General features: G+C 38.7%; 2 protein-coding genes across 9 annotated transcripts; both read right to left on the bottom strand.

Moving 5' to 3' along the window:
- Nucleotides 1-947: 947 nt before the first annotated feature.
- On the bottom strand, nucleotides 948-21,880 carry ZBTB6 (zinc finger and BTB domain containing 6). 6 transcript variants are annotated; one of them, XM_014462221.2, is made up of 2 exons: nucleotides 21,835-21,880; nucleotides 948-5,542 (listed from the first exon to the last, which is right to left on the bottom strand). In XM_014462221.2, exon 2 carries the CDS (start codon nucleotides 5,531-5,533, stop codon nucleotides 4,283-4,285), a length of 1,251 nt encoding a protein of 416 aa, XP_014317707.1. In that variant the 5' UTR covers nucleotides 5,534-5,542; nucleotides 21,835-21,880; the 3' UTR covers nucleotides 948-4,282. The 6 variants fall into 6 exon arrangements, 5 of the variants coding, with proteins under 5 accessions (XP_014317707.1, XP_023615899.1, XP_023615897.1 ...); XM_023760131.1 differs by lacking the exon at nucleotides 21,835-21,880 and adding an exon at nucleotides 19,707-19,726; XM_023760129.1 differs by lacking the exon at nucleotides 21,835-21,880 and adding an exon at nucleotides 7,121-7,214.
- Nucleotides 8,211-21,943, bottom strand: ZBTB26 (zinc finger and BTB domain containing 26). Of its 3 annotated transcripts, none has more exons than XM_006096287.3 (2): nucleotides 21,835-21,943; nucleotides 8,211-12,469 (listed from the first exon to the last, which is right to left on the bottom strand). In XM_006096287.3, the coding sequence occupies exon 2, from the start codon at nucleotides 12,457-12,459 to the stop codon at nucleotides 11,134-11,136; it is 1,326 nt and encodes a 441-aa protein (XP_006096349.1). In that variant the 5' UTR covers nucleotides 12,460-12,469; nucleotides 21,835-21,943; the 3' UTR covers nucleotides 8,211-11,133. The 3 variants fall into 3 exon arrangements, with proteins under 3 accessions (XP_006096349.1, XP_006096350.1, XP_023615900.1); XM_006096288.2 differs by having other exon boundaries at nucleotides 21,839-21,905; XM_023760132.1 differs by lacking the exon at nucleotides 21,835-21,943 and adding an exon at nucleotides 21,242-21,594.
- Between the last annotated feature and the right edge of the window lie 4 nt (nucleotides 21,944-21,947).

The raw sequence follows: 21,947 nt of genomic DNA, 5'->3' as shown, positions 1-21,947 counted from the left end.
ATCCTAAAAAGCAGATACTATGTATTCTGTTCCTGATGAGAAACTGAAAAACTCAGATTAAGAAAATGGCTATGAGTTGCAATTAAGCTCAAGGCACTTTCCAATATGAAACCAGATATCCAACAAAAGACTCTATGGAAGCAAACCCACCATGAATTAGAAGACATATGGAAAAAGTTTATAAAATATAATGAACTTAACAATAAATATGGTTATCACTGCCTGGAAGACCAAAAAAGTACCAATTTTTAAAAATTCAATGGTCACACCAAAGACTATTCTCCCATAAATTTTATCCTTTTCATACTCTTCTATTTATGAAATATATGCCAATCCTAGAGGTTCCCAACAATGGTTCATTTGGTTGTTTTCCATTCAACTAGATAGTGATGGGTGTGTGTGTGTGTACACTTTCCATTTTACTGGATAGTAGTTGTACATGATCTGATAAGATTTTTCAAAGGTGGCCTGACCACTCACTATATTTAAAATTACAATCAGAATTTCCCTTCCCTAGCACTCCCTGCTTTATTTTCTCCGTTTCCAAAATCTGACATACATTAATTTTGTTCACAAATTTTGTCTCCCTTCACTAGAATTTAAGTTTCATTAGAGCAGGGATTTTTTAAAAATATATTTTACTGATTTTTTACAGAGAGGAAGGGAGAGGATAGTGAGAAACATGGATCAGCTGCCTCCTGCACACTCCCCACTGGGTATGTGCCCTCAACCAAGGTACATGCCCTTGACCGGAATCGAACTGGGGACCCCAGGCAGACGCTCTATCCACTGAGCCAAACCGGCCAGGGAGAGAGCAGGGATTTTTGTTGGTATACTTAACTTCTAGATATTGTAAGCACTCCGTAAATATTTGTTGAATGAATGATTAGCCAGGAGAAATAGTTTCCTTCTTCAAAATTCATAGATGTACACAAAACACAAAGCTCTCCATTCCCATCTCCAGTTTATTATTTCTTATGTAAACATATATGATAGTTACATCCAAGGAAAAAAAGAAAGGATTTTCTCTTATACCAAAGTAACAACTACCTTTCCAAGATCTTTTATTCAAAAATGCAGTAAATGAAGAGGCTTAAGACAAACTTTTTGCATTTTCCCCATCATATAGAAAAACAAACAACTAAAAGTGAATGTTTAAATGAATAAATTCAACACTTAACTTTGTCATGCCTGCATTTTAAAAAAGATATCATTTTCCTGAAATTGTTTAAGCACATCATGCAAACAGACATTCACCTAGAAATGTTTTGAGATCACTCTGTGCTAAATGAACAGGAATAAATAAATAAATAACCATCACTTTCACAAAACACCCCTTCCCCACACGCAAAAAATCTCAAAGTGCTTACAAAAAATTTCACAAGAATCTTACAAGGCACACATAAAACTTACACATAGTTCAACCGTAATTCTTTTTTAACATCAAAGATAGGCAATTCGTAAAAAAACAACAGCAAAAAAGTTTACTATTTGTTCACCCACCCCATCTTCATCCCTCCCCAACTAAATTTTACCATAAAAAGCAAAAATAAGTATTTCAAACACAAACTATTTCTGATAGAAAAATGTCTACAAATGGCCAATCATAGATCAAATGGGAAAGAAGATTAAGCACTGCACTATCATGTTCTCCAGTGGGAGAAAAACACTATTTGCTTTAGAAAAATTCTGTCTCCAATGGAGTGAGCAAATAGTGCAAAAAGACACCAAACTCTCTTTTGCTTTCCCCTCTTCTCTGTTCTTAGGAACTCTGGAAGATTTAAATATAAAATCACAGAATTTTAGACTTGGAAATGATCTATAAATGATCAAGATCAAAGTTATTATTTTGCATATAAATTTAAGAGAAGCTCAAGAAGAGGTGACCTGTCCAATGATACTAAATGGTGACCTGAGGGGTCATGAAGTTGGCTTTCTTATCAAATATGAGAGCTAGATTCTTTAAAGTCTCTCTCAGAGTTAACATTCTATAGAAAATATATTTTTCACAAGTATCACAAAAAGGATAATTAACATTTATAACAATCAACATGTGATTCATCACAAAATTCTTATAAATGGTACAAAGTATATTACATATTAAAATATGGAAGGGCTTCAACTGATATTAGATATAGCAGAAATGCTACATAAAGCTGAGGTGAGTAGAAGAGGAATAGAACATCTTGAAAGTAAGACGCATCCAGTCAGGCTTCTTTACTAAAAGTGGCTCCTGTCTTTTAGATGATATGACTTGCCCTGCAATATATTTTAATCTGTGTTATGACAACAAAGTTTTGTGTTAAATGTAGACAAGGCTATTGGAGAGCAATGGCTCATAACACAATCTGAAATATTACTGTAAGTAAAATAACCATATGGTCATGGTTTTGCTTTTGGCACATTTCTGGAAATATAGCATAAAACTCTAAAGATAGTTAAGCTTTTTGTCAACATATAGTAAATAAAAATTGCATTAATGTTAATGACTATTAATAATTAAGAGAACACTAATAGATTTCCATCTTTAAACTGTTTATCTAGTGATAACAAGAAAATTAATATGTATGACAATTCAGAAAGAAAAGGGAATGGACTACTGACATACAAAATGGATGAATCTCAAAGGGCATGATGCTAGGTGAAAGAAGCATCTCAAAAGAGCTCATGCTATGATTCCATTTATGACATTCCAGAAAAGGCAAGATATACTGATGAAGAACTATTGGCAGGGTTTAGAGTTAGGAGGAACTGCCTACAAAAGGGTAGCATAAAGGAGTTTAGCGGTGGTGATAGAATGTTCTGTATTTTGATTACCGAGGTGGTTGCATAAATCTATACATGTGTTAAGATTCATGAAACTGGCCCTGACCAGTTTGGCTCAGTGGCTAGAGCGTCGGCCTGTGGACTGAGGAGTCCCAGGTTCGGTTCCGGTCAAGGGCATGTACCTTGGTTGCGGGCACATCCCCAGTAGGGGGTGTGCAGGAGGCAGCTGATCGATGTTTCTCATGAATGTTTCTAACTCTCTATCCTTCCTCTCTGTAAAAAATCAATAAAATATATTTTAAAAAAAAGATTCATGAAACTGTATACCAAAAACAAATCATTTAGCAGAGGGGATACTGTTCGAGAAAGGAAACGAGCAATGAGAAGGAGCTAGATATGGAAAGTGTTCTCTGTCTGATGACCTCAGAGATGTCTGCTACAAGTGTTTTAGCATACCATTCCTATTACCTAGATACAAAATTGACAAAGGTCAACTTTACTATGTTAACTAGAAGATAAAAGGGTAGCCAGCCGACATAGTTCAGTGGTTGAGTGTTGACCTATGAACCAGGAGGTCATGGTTCGATTTCCAGTCAGGGCACATGCCTGGGTTTCGGGCTTGATGCCAGTATGGGATGTGCAGGAGGCAGGTGATCCATGACTCTTTCATCATTGGTGTTTTTCTCTCTCTCCCTCTCCATTCTTCTCTGAAATCAATAAAAATATATTTAACAACAACAACAAAAAAGGTGTAACAAATACCTTTGGTTAAGTTGGGATTTCTAAAAGTAATTTTTTAGAGCTTCAAGCCAATAGTATGTTTTTACTAGCCACAAAATTACTAGATGCCACTGCATTAAATAAAATCAAGACATTTGGGCCTAATGAATAATTTATAAAATATGTATACTAACAAACCATGGAAATAGTTTTAAGAAAGGTATAAGGAAATTCTGCTATTCCCAAGTGAATATGAATTATGTTCTTTTACATTTTATAACAACAGGTACCTTGGTGTTTAGTTTGCAATCCAAAAGCAGTAGGTTAAAAATTTATTAGTCCTATCTGATTTTAAAGTGACTAATAATGGATAAGAGGGTGTTTTAAATTTTATCTTTCCATTATCTTAACTCATTAAAGTTATTACATGGCTAGGTTATTTTACACTTCCATCAACTACATAGATACTCAAAATCTGAATATGGAAATTCTGCTGGATCCATTGTCATTAGAACCAATAATATTTAAGAGAAGAACAGTATTTCTCTAGGTATACAACTGGGACTTATATAACACAAGATGTGAGATAGCATTCCATCAGCTTTATCATGTCTCCCACACTTTGGAACTCTTAGTATAAGTTCAGAAAGAATAATGTATAGGCAGACCAAAAATAAGACCCAAAGATTAGGAGGAAAACAATATTACAAATGTTGCATTTCTATAGAAAGACTTGCTTAACATAGCTTCCATAGCAACGTGTGATTGTACTTGTAATAGATTTTGTTTTTTGAGATCATGAATAGGTATTTTTTTCACCACTGCTCCGACCATGCACAGAGGTCACATGCTTTTTCAGGGCAGATTTGTGCTTGAAATCCATGTCACAACACTGGCATTTGTATGGCCGATCCCCACTATGTATGTTTAAGTGGTCCTGCAACGTGCTCTTAGCGGTAAATGTCTTCAAGCACACAGTACACTGAAAGGGCCGTATGCCCATGTGCCCTCGAATGTGCCGGTTGAGATTTTTCTTCTGTGTAAATGTTTTCCCACACTGTAAGCACAAGAACAGTTTATGCATCTTAAGGTGGCGCAGATAATTTTCAACATGAAGAAATCCTCGTGGACACCTGGGGCACTGGTGCCTCAGTGAATAAATATCTTCCAGGTTCTGAATCTCATTTGCTGTTCCATGACTTCCTTCAGTATTCCCACAAAATGAGCCCTGATCTTGATTCCCAGGAACTTCTGCCACTCTGCTCTCAACCGTAGAATTGATCAGTGAATGCTGTGTTTCAGAGAAATACATGCTTGCTTTTGACGAGGTACAAGGCTGTGAAAACTGCCCATTTTCTACACCATCGGTATTTATAGATTCCACACGGAGGATACAAATTTCATTGTCTTTAAAACCTATATCAACTGAAGACAGCTCTGGTGACTTCATTTCCTGTCTCTCTGATGTCAAGCTCTCTACTGTAGACTGCAACACATTGCTTTCCTCTTCTTTAACGTGGCAATCTATGTTTACAGGACTATCTTCTGAAATTTCGATGATCTCACAGTCTTTATCTGTATGTTCTTCCTCATTTTTAACATCTGGGTTAGAGGATTGACACAGGTCGGTATGTTGATTGTTGTTTTTCATAGAAAGGTCAATTTCCAGGTATCCTGACAAAGCTTCTGTACACTTTTCCACAATGTGAACCATCTGAAGGTAACTAGCAGCAGTCAAGTATTTCAAAAGCTCTTTCCTTTTCACTTCAAGTGCTCCAGTATAGCAAGAGAGCAACAATTTTCTGCCAACTTCTGCACTCTGCAAGATGGTAATTCTGACATGTTTTGACTGTGTGAGTAAAAACTGATCTCTCATGAAAGTGGAGCAAGCAGCTAATATCACCTTGTGCCCCTGGAACTCGGTGTCATTAATATAAATTGATACATCACAAAATAAATTCTGCTGTCTCAAGAGATTCATTTTCTGCAAGACTGCATCTCCTTGCTGTTCAAACTGGAAGTGCAGAACATCAGACTCCGCAGCCATGGTCAAAATCTAAGCAAAATATAATACAAACATTGCTGTAAGGATAAGGAATGCTTTCCTACACTGTGCTAGTAAAAACAAACAAAATTTTAAAGTCCCAAACCTGAATTGGGTAAAAGAATACTCACTCAAATTTTAATCTGGGTGCTAAGAATAAATTCCAGAAAATTTAACCTTAAAATCCAGAAAAATTAAGATGCATTTCTCTCTGATCTCGTGGCACATTTTTCATATTTTTGTTACAGCATTTATATTATATTGCAGTTAACAGATTCTATATTTTTCTCCTTGGCTAAATTTATGTGCCTTGTATAGTTAATGCTACTACTAAATGGCTGTAAGTTTCCCAAATTAAAAACCTTAATGTAATCTCCAAACTTTAGACTCCCCATCACTACTGCAGGTCTTTATTCTGTTCACCTGGACCACTGCCATGTCTTCCAAAAGTTCTCCTTGATACCAGTCTCTTAAATTCCAAACTACCCTACTGAGTGCCACCAAAATTGACATCTTTTATTTATGTTTTAAAAAATATATTTTTATTGATTTCAGAGAGGAAGGGAGAGGGAAAGAAAGATAGAAACATCAGTGAGGAGAATCATCGATTGGATGCCTCCTGCATGCCCCCTACTGGGGATAAAGCCTGCAACCCGGGCATGTGCCCTCGACCAGATTTGAACCCGGGACCCTTCAGTCCGCAGGCAACGCGCCATCCACTGAGCAAAACTAGCTAGGGCAAATTGACATCTTTCAAAACTTCCCCCCCCCCGCCCCTCTCTCCAGCTGTCCTCTACCTACGGGACAGCCTAACCTTCTTAGCAAATAAAAGCTCACTCATGATTTGGCCTTAAGTACCTTTATAGCTTTTTTTTTTTTAAATATATTTTTTACAGAGAAGAAGGGAGAGGGATAGAGAGCCAGAAACATCAATGAGAGAGATCGATCAGCTGCCTCCTGCACGCCCCCCAGTGGGGATGTGCCCGCAACCAAGGTACATGCCCTTGACCGGAATCGAACCTGGGACCCTTGAGTCCGCAGGCCGACGCTCTATCCACTGAGCCAAACCGGTTTGGCAGTACCTTTATAGCTTTATCTTTTCTCTACTCTTTTTCATGGAAGTTTCTTTGATATTCAGATTTTCACCATTGCCCAGGCAAGAAGACCCCCGAATGCACCTTTGCATATGTTACGCTCCCGTTACTTTTTCCAGCTAGCCATTTAGCTCCTTTAAGGCCTAAATTAAGTAAGGCTTCCTAGACTCCTCCTGTCTCCCCCTTAAGAGTCGGTTGCTCCCAGAGCATCACGAAACAGCGCCTCGTTCAGCCGAGTTCCTGCAGCGAACGCCGGGACCGGCACAGAGCAGGAAGAGCTTGGGGAACGTCTGCGGAATTGAACCTGGGTTCCCAGTGGCCGGGAAGAGCCGCCAGCTTGCCACAGGTCTTCCTGAGCCAAGCCCAACAGGACCAAGGCCCTGTCGACCAGGTGGTTGCAGGACCAGCCCAGCCACCGCCGGGCAGCACCCAGCTGCCCTCCTCCTCCTCCTCGTGGGGCTTCCCCACCCGTCGCGTCTCCCTGGCGCTCACTCACCCACTCGGAAAACCAGAACCGACGTTTCCGCAGCAAAGGACCCGGACCGGAAGGTGGACTTAGTCTGGAAGGAAATACATCCGGTGTCAACCACCTTGACCCCGCAGGGGGCGGGCTGAGCATACCGGAAGGACATTCTGAGACATCCTCCCTTCCTCACTCCCCCACCCCTGTGGAATGACAGAAAGACGCCCAGTGCCGGCAAATCCCATTTCTCCTGCCCCTGATCAGTACGGGAGCCAATTCCCCTTCTGAGTTCTCCCCAACCTCCGAACCGCAGGAGGCTTGTGAAGTTGGGGTGCAGTGCGTCCATCAGAATACCCCGCGCCGGGACCACAGGAGGCCCTCGCGGATTATTATGGCCAGGTCCTCTCCTTTTACTGGGCCACCTGCAATTTAAAAGGTGACGGAGGAAGGAGAGGAGACTGCCATGGGGATCAGTATCCGAGATTGCCTAGCTAATGCCCCATCAGGATCTGGCCCCAACTTCTGGATCTCTCTTCCTTTACTCTATCGCTTCCTTCTCACCTTCACCCCCCGCCCCGCCCCACGTTTTTGGGCAAACCCAAGCCTCTCATCTACTGTTTCCTCCCATATGCCCAATCCCTCCTCCCACTAACCCTTCAAAATCCCATCATCCTTAAAGCCACCAGGAACTGCCTTGAATTAGCTGGCTCTTAGTTGGGAGCCTGTCAAGCCAACCCATTTGGCTGCCTTCATTATTGCAATTATCATTCCAGTATTGAAATCTGCGTCCCATCTAAGCAGAGGTACTTGGGGCAGTGCCTTACCGATCTTTACATTCCCCAAGACTAGCACTCAGTAGGCATCCAAGTATTTGCCAAATGAAGGAATTTCTGAACCAGCTCTTAAAAGCAGTTGCTTTACCCCTTAGTCAACAGGCTCTCATTTAAGTAACTGACCCTAGAAACAATTTCTGGTTAACTCATATTTGGTTCTGAAGCCAAGCTCAGCATATTTTATTAATATGTGTTTTAAAGAATAGGAATGAAGGAAGTATTCTTGTATTCAAATTCAAGCAATTGAAAAGGAAAGGAGGGGAGAAAAAATAAACTACTCACACCAGAGCTTTAATTGTCACACTTTTATTAAGGAAACTTCCCCATAATAAGTGAAGAGGTAGTTCATAGTATGTCTAACATACAACAGGTTTAAAACAGCTATTCACCAGCTGAAATAAAATGTTCTAGGTTGATTTTTTAGGACAATATTTAAAAGTAGTGACACTGGTCACCCTCCACTTACAGATATTCTAAAAAAGAAACTAAAACAAATTAAAACCACATCTGATTTACCTCAGAGCTGCTTCGGTTTGGAGTTTGTCTTTAAAATTAAATAATAAATAAATAACTGTGATACAGTATCTTTTTTAAACCAACTATGGTAAAGAGTGTTCTCCCCTTTTTAGTTTTCCTGGGGATCCATAAAATACAAATGCTGAATAACTAAGGTTTTTAAAAATCTTCCTCTATAAAACTTACTTGATATCAATAATTTGCCCACTTTGCAATACAATCTAAGAAACATGTATAAACAAAGGAGGAGAAAAGTAAAATCCCACCAAAATTAAGAAAATGTCTCACAGAAACAGAACACCGCCCCAGCCAAGAGGTTTGCAGTACAAAAGGTGAGAACTATAGCTTTACAGATACAAAACCATCTAGATGCTGACTTTAAGTGATCAAAAAAAGCAAGGCAGTTTCCTTTATTACTCTTAGTTTAAAATCAAATTGATATCTTAGCTCCCTAAGACTACACGAAACTGTAAGATCTGTGAGAGCAGGGATCATTGCAATCTTACCTTCATATCCTCATCATCTAGCATAGTGCCTGGCAACAGTAGGTGCTCAATAAATGCTTCTTGAATGACTAGATGAACCCAGCAATAGTCTCCAACCAAAGAGAGCAATCTATTTTGAACCCATGACTTTTAGTCTTCAAACCAGTAACAAAAACAGGACATGAATATAAACAAAGGAAGCACTCCAACATGAAATTTCCATGCCAAAATGATGATCAAAGGAAATAGTGACTTGTTGGTTAACATGGTAATGTCACACTGTTGCAGAGAACTGGTACTCTGCCTGGGTCATATAAAAACTGGAATGCTTGGCAGCATCATTAGACCATATAATGAGTGACCTTAGGCATAAGATACCTATTAGTCTTATCACTCAATTTTATTCTCATTTTAAATCTTTTAACAAAAGGTAGAAATAATACCTCAAGTCAGATTCACATGTAAATGTATCAAATTATAACAACTTTAAGAATTCCCTGACTACTCAAGTTAAACCTAATTTTTGGTTTATCGGTATATGCACTCTCATAGCTCAAACATGAAAACAAAATCCTGATGGAAATTAAATAAACACTGTTTCCAGACAAAATCAGTTTCACATTTAGATCCTTCTCACATTTATTCTTATTTGTCCTTTCTCTCCCTAATACCCAGAAAATCAGTCACTTGCTTGGGAAGAATGTAATATTTATTCTAACTAAAAAATAACAAAAATATATCCTTCTGTGATATTTTGTTTGCAAAATCCAGGCTGTCTTAGAAAGCCAATAGGGATTCACAAAGGTGAGCTTTTTGCTAATGTATTCTTGATTATGTACTAGATCTTTTTAAGCCAAGGGGTAGTGAGAAAAAATGAGGAGACATTAGCTCATATTTAGTCACTTATCTTATTTGGCCAACCTTGGCCAGGCCACCTCTTTGGGCTATTAATACCCCAACTTTAAAAAAAAAAGAGAGAGAGGTGGAGTAAATTATCTCTTAAGACTCTCTAAGGACTCTAACACTTCTATTACCTATGTCTAACTCATGGGTCAGAAACTAATAAGACTCAAAATTTTATTTCTGAACTACAACACACAGTTGTTCTGTTTTACCATACTTGGAAGATCAACTTTGTATTAGTGATCTATCAAACATAGCAAGGTGGGGCTATAGGAATATCTGAATGCAAAAGCCTGGTTGCTCATTCCACGACCTATTTTTTTCATCCATTTTAGAAATTAAGGTACATGAGAAAATGAGAATTCAGAGACTCTTAGAATACACTGAACAAAACTCTGAAGCCCAAACACCCTTCTGATGGCTAAATACCTCTCTGATAGCTAACCTCTAAAGCAGAGTCCAAAGACTGACTCCTAAATAGCTTCTTTTTAGAGAGACTATTATACTTTAGCACATTTTAAGTATGCTTGGAGCATCCTGACTTAAAAAGCATCAACAAATAAGTTATACATGAATAAGCGTTTGGCTTCTTTTGAGGAAGATGTCTCACGTTAAATTGTTGTACAAATGTACTTCTATTCTTTGTTGATTATGCTCCTCATGGTGATACCTAACTATGCCTGCAGGTGTTGCAGAAAGATTGTACTCTGGTCTATGTGAACAATTCAGTGACATAAAGTTGGGGGCCATAATGCTGTTGAAAAGAGTGCTGAACAACTTAAAATACTTCTTTATAGCCAGTTCCAAGAAAAGTACAAATGGTAGGGAGTCATTCATTCATAGATGAATTATAAGTAGGCAACCAGAAGTTCTATCACATATTCAGGCCAATAGCAATATCACTTTATATCTTAGCCTATTTTCTGCCAAAGAAAAATATTATTCACTTCTCTTAGCATAGCATCCATTAGTGGATTGCAGGTGATGTTATTAACTTGTTGGTGCCTTCTGAATGTGTCCAGTGAAAAGCCTAAAATGTGTCATAAGTCAATGTTAGGTAGACAAATGGAATACTCCTTGGGAAAGGAAGACAGGCATCACAAGATAATTCAAAACAGAAAATGGGAGAGGGCAAAAGGAAGGCAAGACCACTCCAAGTGGTAAGTTGCCTGGTCTGTTAGTACTTTGATTCATTCTACAACCTGCACAGAGGCTTTGGAGAAGTCAAGCTAGCAAAATCTCTTCTAAAAACACTCAAGACTATTGCCATGTTTTCAGTCACTTCTAGTTTTGAGCATAAAGCCCCTACTCAGTTCACACAAGCACTATCATTTCTTAGGTTCAGGACAGCTTGGGCCAGTTTACCTGCATCCAGGACCTGTGTTGCATCAGGCTGTGGCTGACACCCTTTAGAGTCTGTAACTGTGGTACATGCAAAAGAATCAAAATCCACTGTGAGGTCTTGCACATTTCTCTCATTGGCATTATCAAAGCTGTTTTTGCCATGCAGCTGTTTAAGGTGTTTCCTCAAAACTGGCTTATGTGCAAAAACCATGTCACAATAGTTACACTTATGGGGCTTATCTCCACTGTGAAGGTTAAGATGATCCTGTAAGGAACACTTCTGAGAAAAGGTTTTCCCACAGATCTTACACTGGAAAGGTTTAATGCCGGCATGCACACGCATGTGTCGATGAAGGTTGCCTTTCTGAGTAAAAGTCTTGCCGCAGAGTAGACACATAAAGAGTTTGTGCATTTTTAAATGGTTGGCGTAGTTCTCCAGGTGACGGAACACCCTGGTACACTTTGGGCATTGATGATGCCACTGTAGGCCTTTGTCTACACCTCGAATATTAGGCCCAAAGACATCTTTTGAGGCCAAGACGATGTTATCACTGCCTGTGTAAGAGAGGGCATAATTGTGGAGATGGTTTTGTTCTATTTCACTTACTCTGTTTTCCACAGTTGAATTTATCAGGGAGTGCTGGGGCTCTGATGAATGTAAAGCAGTGGGTTCAGAAGAAATAAACTGGTTCTGATCTTTTTTACTTCTAACCTCCGATACATCCCCAATAGATTCTACCTTAACAATCTGAATATCACTGTCCTCCATATCCATACTGTCTTCAGATGGATGAATACAAGGTGAGTCCTGCTTTGGGGAGCCTCTGGCATCTCCCTGCTGTTCTTTTGACTGGGGAGAAGCACTCTGCGGTTCACATCCCTCTTTACTATCCAGTGGTTGTTTTGGCTTTATAAACTTCCACAAGGCCTGTGTGCACCGTTCTACAATGTGGCTCATCTGAAGAAAGCTCGCAGCAGTCAAGTAATTTACCAGTTCCATCTCAGGGAATTCCAGCACACCACTATAACAGGATAAGAGCAATTGTCTCCCCACTTCGGAACTCTGCAATATGGAGATTTTCACCTCTCTGGAATCATTCAGTAAAAACTGGTCTCTTAAGAAGGGGGAACCTGCAGCAAACACAATTTTATGCCCCTGTACCTCAATATCATCTATGAGAACTGTAACATCACAAAATTTATTCTCTTCTCTTAATTTGTTCATTTTTTGTAACATTGAATCTCCATAATTTTCAAACTTGAAGTGAAGGAGATCTGATCTTTCAGACATTTTGGCAGACCTAAGGAACAGAAATGTAAAAAGGATGAATTTAAGAAAATTCAAACAATGAAGAAACCTGAATTTTCTTTCCAAAACCAAATTTGTGTTATCATATCTGTTTGTATGTATCCAAATGAAATTTGCCTTGAAAGAGGAAACAGTATAACAGCTTTCAAAGGCTGTTGAAAATTACTCCTTGTCAACATCAAGTGTCAACTGCACCTAAGGAGTGGACTTGTATCAGTATAAATAGCTTGGCATTCATTCAACTTTTAAAGATACAGGAACAGTACTTGAGTTACTCCATGAGCATTTTTTTTCTTCACAAATGAGAATTCTTTCAGGTTTCAAAAAGAAACTAAAACATCCCAACAAGTAATAATAACATAACTATTTTCTTTTGCATGACACTGTGAACCTCCTTCTTCAAAGACAAAACACTGCTCTTTTGCTTTGTATTTTAAAGAACTGCAATGACATTGCTTGCCCCATTCCTGGGTAAACCGTCTCCTATTTAAAAGGATGTGTATTTATTCATACAAGTATTTCTACAATAAAATGAAAGTTACAGACCTAAAGGGATAATGTATATCCTGTGCATTGGACAAATCTAATTCTCTCTTGAGAAACATTTGTTGATATAGAAAGGAAATAAAATATTTGATATAGAAAAAACATAAACCACTTGGTGGGAATCGGAGTAAGAGTATATATATAATTAATTTTTACTAGATTCTGGTCTTTCTTCTTTGCCCAACTTTATACATCATTATTCATCAACTGGACAACTGGAACAGACTCACACATGTTCCTTGGCTTCCTGGTTCTATTCCTTTTAATCCAACTCCTACATCACCACATGACATCTTTAGAAAATACAAATCTGATTATATTCAACCCCTACCTAAAGTCCTGTGATTGCCCATTGTCTTGTGGATAAAGACTAACCTCTTGAGTATAAACTTATTAAGTAAACTAATAATAATTAAGATAAACATTGGCATAACACATTCAACTATGGAGAAGGTGTCTTTGCCAAAATTCTCTGCATATTTGTCCTTTTATAGAAAAAATAAATATGGAAGAAGTCCCCATATTCTGATTCCATACTCTCCAAATAATTTTCTGGTAACTTGGCTTCCTGTGTGTATCTCTAAAAGGAAGGATGAATTAGCTATGCCACCAGCCATTGTAAAAATAATAAACTGGCATTCTCTGTCTATATACCAGTCTCCAGTGAGATCAGTAGAATATCAGCTATACCTTGAGAAATAGCTCTATAATTTCAGTCCATCAAGAAATTCACCTTGAATTTTGAGCATTCATCAACTCTGTAGTTGAGTATTATAAAACAACCAGCTGCTCTTGGCCACATCTGGATCCTAAAGCCCAATCTTTATAATTTTACCTTCTATAACACTGACCTGCAAAGGTTCATAGAACACCAGCTCCTGAAGGCAGAGTCTAAGTCTTTTTAAAAAAATATATTTTATTGATTTATTTTTTATTTTTTACAGAGAGGAAGGGAGAGGGATAGTTAGAAACATCAATGAGAGAGAAACATCGATCAGCTGCCTCCTGCACACCCCCTACTGGGGATGTGCCAGCAACCAAGGTACATGCCCTTGACCGGAATCGAACCTGGGACCCTTCAGTCCGCAGGCTGATGCTCTATCCACTGAGCCAAACCGGTTAGGGTTTAAGTCTTATATTGCTCAGTGCCTGGTGCATGATGGCATTCTACTGACTCCAAGCCTTAGCGCAGTTATTTCTTTAGTCTAGAACACTGCTCCTAGCCAATTCTGACTTTATTTCCTCAGAGAGGCCCTTCCCTGACCCTTTAGACCAGTGGTTCTCAACCTTCCTAATGCCGCGACCCTTTAATACAGTTCCTCATGTTGTGGTGACCCCCAACCATAAAATTATTTTCATTGCTACTTCATAACTAATTTTGCAACTGTTATGAATTGTAATGTAAATATCTGATATGCAGGATGTATTTTCATTGTTACAAACTGAACATAATTAAAGCATAGTGATTAATCACAAAACAATATGTAATTATATATGTGTTTTCCGATGGTCTTAGGCGACCCCTGTGAAAGGGTCGTTCGACCCCCAAAGGGGTCGCGACCCACAGGTTGAGAACCGCTGCTTTAGGCTAACAGTTTTCTCTACTGAACCCATTGCTTGGTACTTCTATCATAACACTAAAAATCATTTGTTAAATACTTGTTCCTTCCCCTCCAAACTGCAAGCTTCATGGCATTAGACAGAAACATCTCCATCCTATTCAACAGGCTAATGTTGGGAACATCCATCTTCTAAAGCCAACCACTTTTTCCTTTCGCTTCAAATTATACTTATTGCAGCCACAATACTGGTCAAACCCTCTTCTGTTCAAACTGGTGTCTTCTCCTGCCACCTAATACTGTACTAAACACACAGCAGTGCTCAGTTTGTGCTTGTTAAACCTACAGGATTTGTTTGGCAGTGGTAAGAAGGAAGAATTGCTGTTAGGAAGACCAGCTCAGCATCTGCAGAAGCATTACAGGTCTGAGGCCATGGAGCTTAGGAAGGAATGAAAATGGGAATACGGAGCAAAGGAAAACAACAAAAGATATTTCATAGAACTTGGTAATTTACTGGATACAGAGAATGAAAAAAAGGAATGTGTAAAGGGTCTAAGCGTACAAGTTCAGCTAAATGAAACTGTCATTAAAAGAAAGGTGATATTTAGGAGGGAGAACTGGTATGGTACAGGTATATTAATAAAAATATACATAAGATGTAAAGAAGCAAATGTTGCATCAGAGAAAATATGGTGAATATCAGATAAAAAGGAGTAAATCTAGGAGATACAGAAAATATATCAGTAAAGAAACAGCAAAACTGTATTATCACTGGTCAGTGTTAGCAAATACAGTAGCTTAATATATTCATTCTGGAAAGAGTGAATGTCCCAATTGAAAAACAGAATTTTAAAAATGGCTATTGTTTCAAGTAACCAAACAAAAGGGGTATTCATTTTGAGAGTTTAGCTTGTCCTTAATCTACCCTCTGGTCAGTATTTTCTCACTCACACCCCAAAATGAGCATTAACGGCTTCCATCTGTAGTGTGACAGGACTCACAATACTTCATTGTTCCTTGGAGCTCCAAAGATGAGGAGCTGGAAGTTCCCTTTACTTACTCCTATCCATCAGTCTCAATAAACTTACCAGGAGGAACAGCCAAAGAGGTATTCAGGAAAGTGCTCGCATTGAATAAAAAAGACATTTTATTCTGTTTAAGCAGTTTTCAATAATATGTGTCAGCCCACTCTATTGTTTCCCTTTGATAAACTCTTATTTCCAGGCCACAGTTTATCCCTTAATTGTTTCCTGTCACTAGTTTCTCTTTCCAATAGACTGCTAATTATTTGAGGGCAAAGATCAATTGCTACTTTTTACACAGATCATTCAACAAAACACAGCAGAATAATAAACTTTTATTATTCTGCTGTGTTCCTTATGAAATTATTATTGAGTGCCCTGGGGAAAATTTCTAACGAGGGTTTATTTCCAAAATACTTTTGATAATATGAAACTAAATTTTAAAAAAGCCTTTTTTAAAAAAAATATATTTTATTGATTTTTTACAGAGAGGAAGGGAGAGGGATAGAGAGTCAGAAACATCGATGAGAGAGAAACATCGACCAGCTGCCTCCTGCACACCCCCCACTGGGGATGTGCCTGCAACCAAGGTACATGCCCTTGACCGGAATCGAACCTGGGACCTTTCAGTCCGCAGGCCGACGCTCTATCCACTGAGCCAAACCGGTTACGGCTAAAAAAGCCTTTTTTTTAAAAAACTTTTTAAAAATGACAAAATGAAAGGAAATAATTGTTTCTTATAAACTGGCTTAATTTTATTTAAGAATTAAGAATTAAAGGAATAGTAGTTAATCTTTACTGAAACCTTGCTAATTTTACAGAAACCTTGCTATGTACCAGGTATAGGCTAAGTGCTTTACCAATATCCGACCCATTTAATCCTCAAAATCCCTGTAAGGTAGGTATTATTATTTCCCCCACTTTACATATGAGGAAACTCAAGCTTGGAGAACATAAATAACGCCCTCAACTTAAGAGAGGTAGAAAGTGTTAAATATTAGAGTGGAACTTGTGCCCAAGCTTCGTGATGCCAAAATGTGTCCAACAACTAGGCTGGCTGAAGTTTTATAGGGATAATGTTAACTGTGGAACTGTTCAAATTTCCCTCCTCATATCCATTCAGCTGGATGCTTATGATTTATATGCTTTTGTGTATTTACTTCAATAAAAGGCTTATGTTTAAAAACAAAAAGTACAACTTAAAGTCAAATCTGTGTCAAGTCTAGAGGACCTTAATATTAATATGATTTATGTATTAGTCTTATCCCTGATTGCATTTTATACCCTTGCCCTTGTTTTATCTTGCTTTCTCACCTATTTTAACTGTTATTTTTCCATCTTTTGTGTATTTATCTCTTTAGACTGAAACAATTCAATTTGCAAATAAAACAGAATAAAAATTACAAATATATTGGGTTTACAGAGTCCCCAACTGTAGTTAACATTTTAGTACAGTAATTATTCATACTTTTCATAAAAACCACTCATATAATTCTAGATTATGGCAGAGCTTCTAGTAACTGGAAGAAATAACTGAGCAGGTAGAATTGGTCACCACATCCTGTTGATTCTTTCCTCAGAATGATTTCAAAATTCTCTCTACTCTTTTTTTAAATATATTTTTATTGATCTCAGAGAGGAAGGGAGAGAGAGATACATAAATGATGAGAGAGAATCATTGATTAGCTGCCTCCTAGACACCCCCAACTGGGGATGGAGCCCACAACCTGGGCATCAGACCTGACCGGGAATCGAACCATGATCTCCTGGTGGTTCATAGGTTGATGTTCAACCACTGAGCAACACCAGCTGGGCTCTCTCTCTCTCTCTCTCTTCTCTCTCTCTCTCTCTCTCTGTGTGTGTCTTTCTCTGTGTCTCTCTTATTATTGCCATAGTTCTGGTCCTAATCATCTATTGCTTAGATTACTTCAATTAAATCTGAATCCGCCGTTTCCATTAGCAAGTTTTGAATGACCTATTTCTCAAATATCAATGTAATTCTCACTTAAGATCACTTTCTCTTTGTTTATATTTACATAATTTTTCCATAATTATGTCCATGTAACAAATGTGTCAACTGATTTGAAAATTTCCCTTTGTTCAAACGTGTAACCAAAAAGGATCAGTGAATACGTATTCCAGGTTAGACAATGTTCACTGGTATGCTCTGAGCAGTGAGAAAATACCCAAGTTTCTTATGTCAAATGACTCTAATAATTACTGATAAGGAAAACTTTTCTATTTGTACAATAATCTCCCAAGCTGTATGTCAGTCTGTTTTCTCATCTACCTCATAAAAGTGTCTTTATATTTCAACTTAGCACTCACAACTATTTGGAAATCTTTCTTTATCTCACTAACATCATATGCCATTTTTTAAAGATGTTGTAATATACTACAGCCTTTCTCTCTATAAACCTCAATCCTTTTCTTCTTTTGGGTAACTGTCAGAACACTACATTCTCCAAGTTTTCACACTTTTGTGCCCCCCCTTTATTATTCTACATAACATATACAGAAATATATCATTTCTGGAAAAATTTTGAACATTATAGATAAAGCCAAAGTCCCCTTTCCCAACTACCTTTCACTCAGTACTCAGCTTGTTCTAAGTTTGGTCCTTAATGACTCTCCCTCTCCCCATTTAACTTTTTTATTTGGTTTATTTTAAAGAGAGGAAGGGAGGGAGAGATTTGTTGTTCCACTTATTTATGTGTTCATTGGTTGATTGTTCTATGTGCCCTGACCTGACCAGAGATGGAACCCACAACCTTGGCATTCCATGACGCTCTAACCAACTAAGCTACCTGGCTAGGACCCCTTCCTCATTTTAAAAACACTTCTGTATGCCTACCCACAGAAAATATAAAATTATGTTTCTTAGACATAAACTATACATATTGTTTATAACTTTCTTTTCTCATTTACTGTTTTTGAGACCTATATATGATGAATAATTATAGACCTAGTTCATTCTTTTAAAACTGTTGTATAGAAGTGGGTAAGTTACTTAACTACTGGCCTCAGTTTTCCACCAGTCTTTTGCAAGTATGCCCAAAAGTATAATAGTACATATAACCTTCACAACTTAGTCCTTGATTTTTTCCTCTGTTTTATTTTTTTCAAGGCTTACTTCCTCAGAAAGCCTGTCTGGTTTCTCAATGTTTTATTACATTCTCTATTTTAAAAATTCCTAAATCCTCACCCTCAAGTCCAACCTTAACCAACCTTAACGCCAGTTGAAAGTACTCAAAATACTTGCCTTAGGCCCGTGGTTGGCAAACTGCGGCTCACGAGCCACATGCGGCTCTCTGGCCCCTTGAGTGTGGCTCTTCCTAAGCCTTAGGAGTACCCTAATTAAGTTAATAACAATGTACCTACCTATAAGTTTAAAAAATTTGGCTCTCAAAAGAAATTTCAATCGTTATACTGTTGATATTTGGCTCTGTTGACTAATGAGTTTGCCGACCACTGCCTTAGGCTATTACTGTATCGCTTGAAATACATGATGTCTAAACTATTGCATTATCTAAAATTCAATTAGTCAAAAATAAGAATTTATGGAGAATGGCTCTAAGGAAAGTAGATGTGGAGGCAAAGAAACCTGTTAGTATGCTATTACTCAAGCAGATCAAGATAGAAATGATGAGGTCTCAACAGAGACAATAATAATATGGATGGAGAGAAGAAACAGAATTGAGAGTTTTTCCAAACAATCAACTGATGAACTTGGTGACCAAGGGGATGAACAAGAAAGGAAAGGTCAAGATGACACCAAGATATTTGGCTAGAGTGACTGGATGTCTTTGAGTGCCATTCAATAAGCTAGGAAATACTGGAGGGGATGATCATGGGTCTGGTCTTAAAATGTTTAGTCAGAGGATCCGGCATGGCATCAAGGGGAAGATCCATTAGCTAGTTGGATATGAGTCTGAAGTTGAAGAGGAGACTAGATTATAGATAGTAAGTGATAGATGAAAGCGTGATATAAATTGACCTAATTGTGAAAGAAATGGACCCAAAATGGCACAGATTGAAAGAAGATCTAAGACAGGAGGAAATAAATAAAGAAATACATAACAAATATAAAACTGTTACTTACCTTCTTCTCAATCTGGATCACTTTCCAAGCCTCTCCATTTTTTACCAATGAGCTTACCTTTGCTTAAAATTTCCCCACTCCTTTGACTCCTATATTTAGTCACTGCTTACTTTAGTAGTATAAAACCATGGATTCTGGAGCCATATTTCCTAGGATCAAAACCCTGCTCAACCACTTACTAGCTGTGTGACCTTGGGCAAGCTATTTAACCACTTCTGTGCTTCCATATACCCAATGTCAAATAGTAATATTACTTCATAGAGTTGTTATGGGAAATTAAATTCATTTTAAAGTAAGTTAAATTTAAAGATTAAGTTCATTTAAAAAAAAAAAAGCTTAGAACAATACCCGGAATGAGCTCTATAAGCATTCCTTAGGTAAATAAACAAATAAAGCCTGTAAATTTTCTCTGGGAAAGCCTTCATATGTGGCCTTTTCTCATTCTCATTTAACAACCAATTGAGAACTCCATTATTTCATATATCATCACCTCATCACTCTGCTAAAATTGCTTTTTGAAGGATCACTAATGATTTCTTAATACAAAAAATTCAATCTTTTTTCCCCCTCATTCCCCAAATGCTCTGCATGAATTGTTCCAGTGGCTTCCTTCTCAATATTCTCTTCTCTTGATTTCTGGGTCTTTTTGGTTGTAAGAACTTTATATTCTTATGCTTTATCCCCTAAGTCTGCTTCTGCTGCTACACCAATTACTATTTCATAATGCAACCATTCCCCAAATTATTCCCTTCAATATCAATAATATCTTCCTGTTGGCAACTATTCCCATAGCTTCCACCTTTATGCAGATGACTCAAACCTTTATCTCTAGCCACAATATTTAGGCTAAGCTGCAGATTTGCACTTCAACTATACACTGGAAAGTTCCATTAGACCTTTAATGCAACATATCAAAAAAATAAATTTGTAATCTACACTAAGCTTATGGCTTTATTGCTGACAATGGCATCAATGTTCTACAAATACCAAAAGCCTAAAACCTGGGAATCAGCTTGGGTACCTCTTCCACTCTCAAAAGCCAATTTATTAGGGAGTCTTCACACCATTCACTATAGCACACTTGCTTGCTTTCCAGTAATACCTTCATAACTCGATTTCAGGACTTCAATACTGCTTATTAAGCTGATGTCATTACTCCTTAACACACACACACACACACACACACACACACACACACATACCCCTCCAATAAGTATACCTAGATTTTAGCTACAGAGTTCTGAATCAGTCTATAGAAATTTCTATTCTATAGACTGATCTCCAGAATAATATGGCTTTCTACAGTGCAACTTTGTATCATTCTCCTCCTTAAAATTCTGAAGACTATCCACCTCCTTTAGGAGTGAACCTTTCACTATCTGGACCTTGGTCTACTTTCCCAATCTCACATCTTATCTACACACAAGGACGCCCCTTCACTCCACCCCCCAATTTCCTCCTCTCCCCACACAAGTTAAGCTCAGTCATCCTTTCAAAGCATTGCAACTGTTTCTTCTGCCTGAAAAGCGCTTCACCTGAGGTTCAAGAAGTATAATTCAGAAGTCACTTTCTCTCTTCAGCCTTCCCAGCAGCTGCCCCTTGAGCAGTTCACACATGTATGACTCATACATACTCGATTGTAGGAGCACTTATTTGTTTATATCTGGCTCCCAAACTTGACTATAAAAACGGGAACGGTATCTTAGGAATCCCCAGTGCCTGGCACAGCGCCAGTCATAGAAAAGGTGCTGCAGCCAGAAGCTGATGCGCAGGAAACCCCGGCAGAAGGATAACCTCATAGTGCTTCCCGCGGGCTGGCACCAAGGCCTTGCCAAAGCCTCCGCTCTGGCTCTTCCTACAAGAAACCAGAGTCAGGCGTCCGAGCCGACTGCTGGGACCTCGGCCGGGGTCGCAGGAGGAGGTCCCGGGAGCATCCTTAAAAACTCCGGAGGAGGGAAGGGAAAGGGGCGGGGCGCAGCGTGGGCTGGGCCAAGGGCTCCTTAAGTCCCCCCGGGCCTAGGCCAGCCCCTCGGCCCCCATCACGTCCTGGCCCATCGAGGGCCCCAAGGGGCTCCATCCTGAGAGACCCCGTACCCCTGCCCGGTTCTGTGGCCGCCTCCGCACTTACAGACCCAGGGGAAGGCCACGGTCCGTATCCGGCACCACCAGGAGCTCCGGCCCCTCGGGGCTCCGGAATGGGGGAGGGGCAGGGAACCCGAGCCAAAGGGGGACCCAACGGAA

The sequence above is a fragment of the Myotis lucifugus genome, unplaced genomic scaffold (assembly GCF_000147115.1).
Source record: "Myotis lucifugus unplaced genomic scaffold, Myoluc2.0 scaffold_173, whole genome shotgun sequence".
Taxonomy (NCBI): domain Eukaryota; kingdom Metazoa; phylum Chordata; class Mammalia; order Chiroptera; family Vespertilionidae; genus Myotis; species Myotis lucifugus.
Note: the sequence above shows the minus strand (reverse complement) of the source record. Positions and strands in the feature narration are given on the sequence as shown.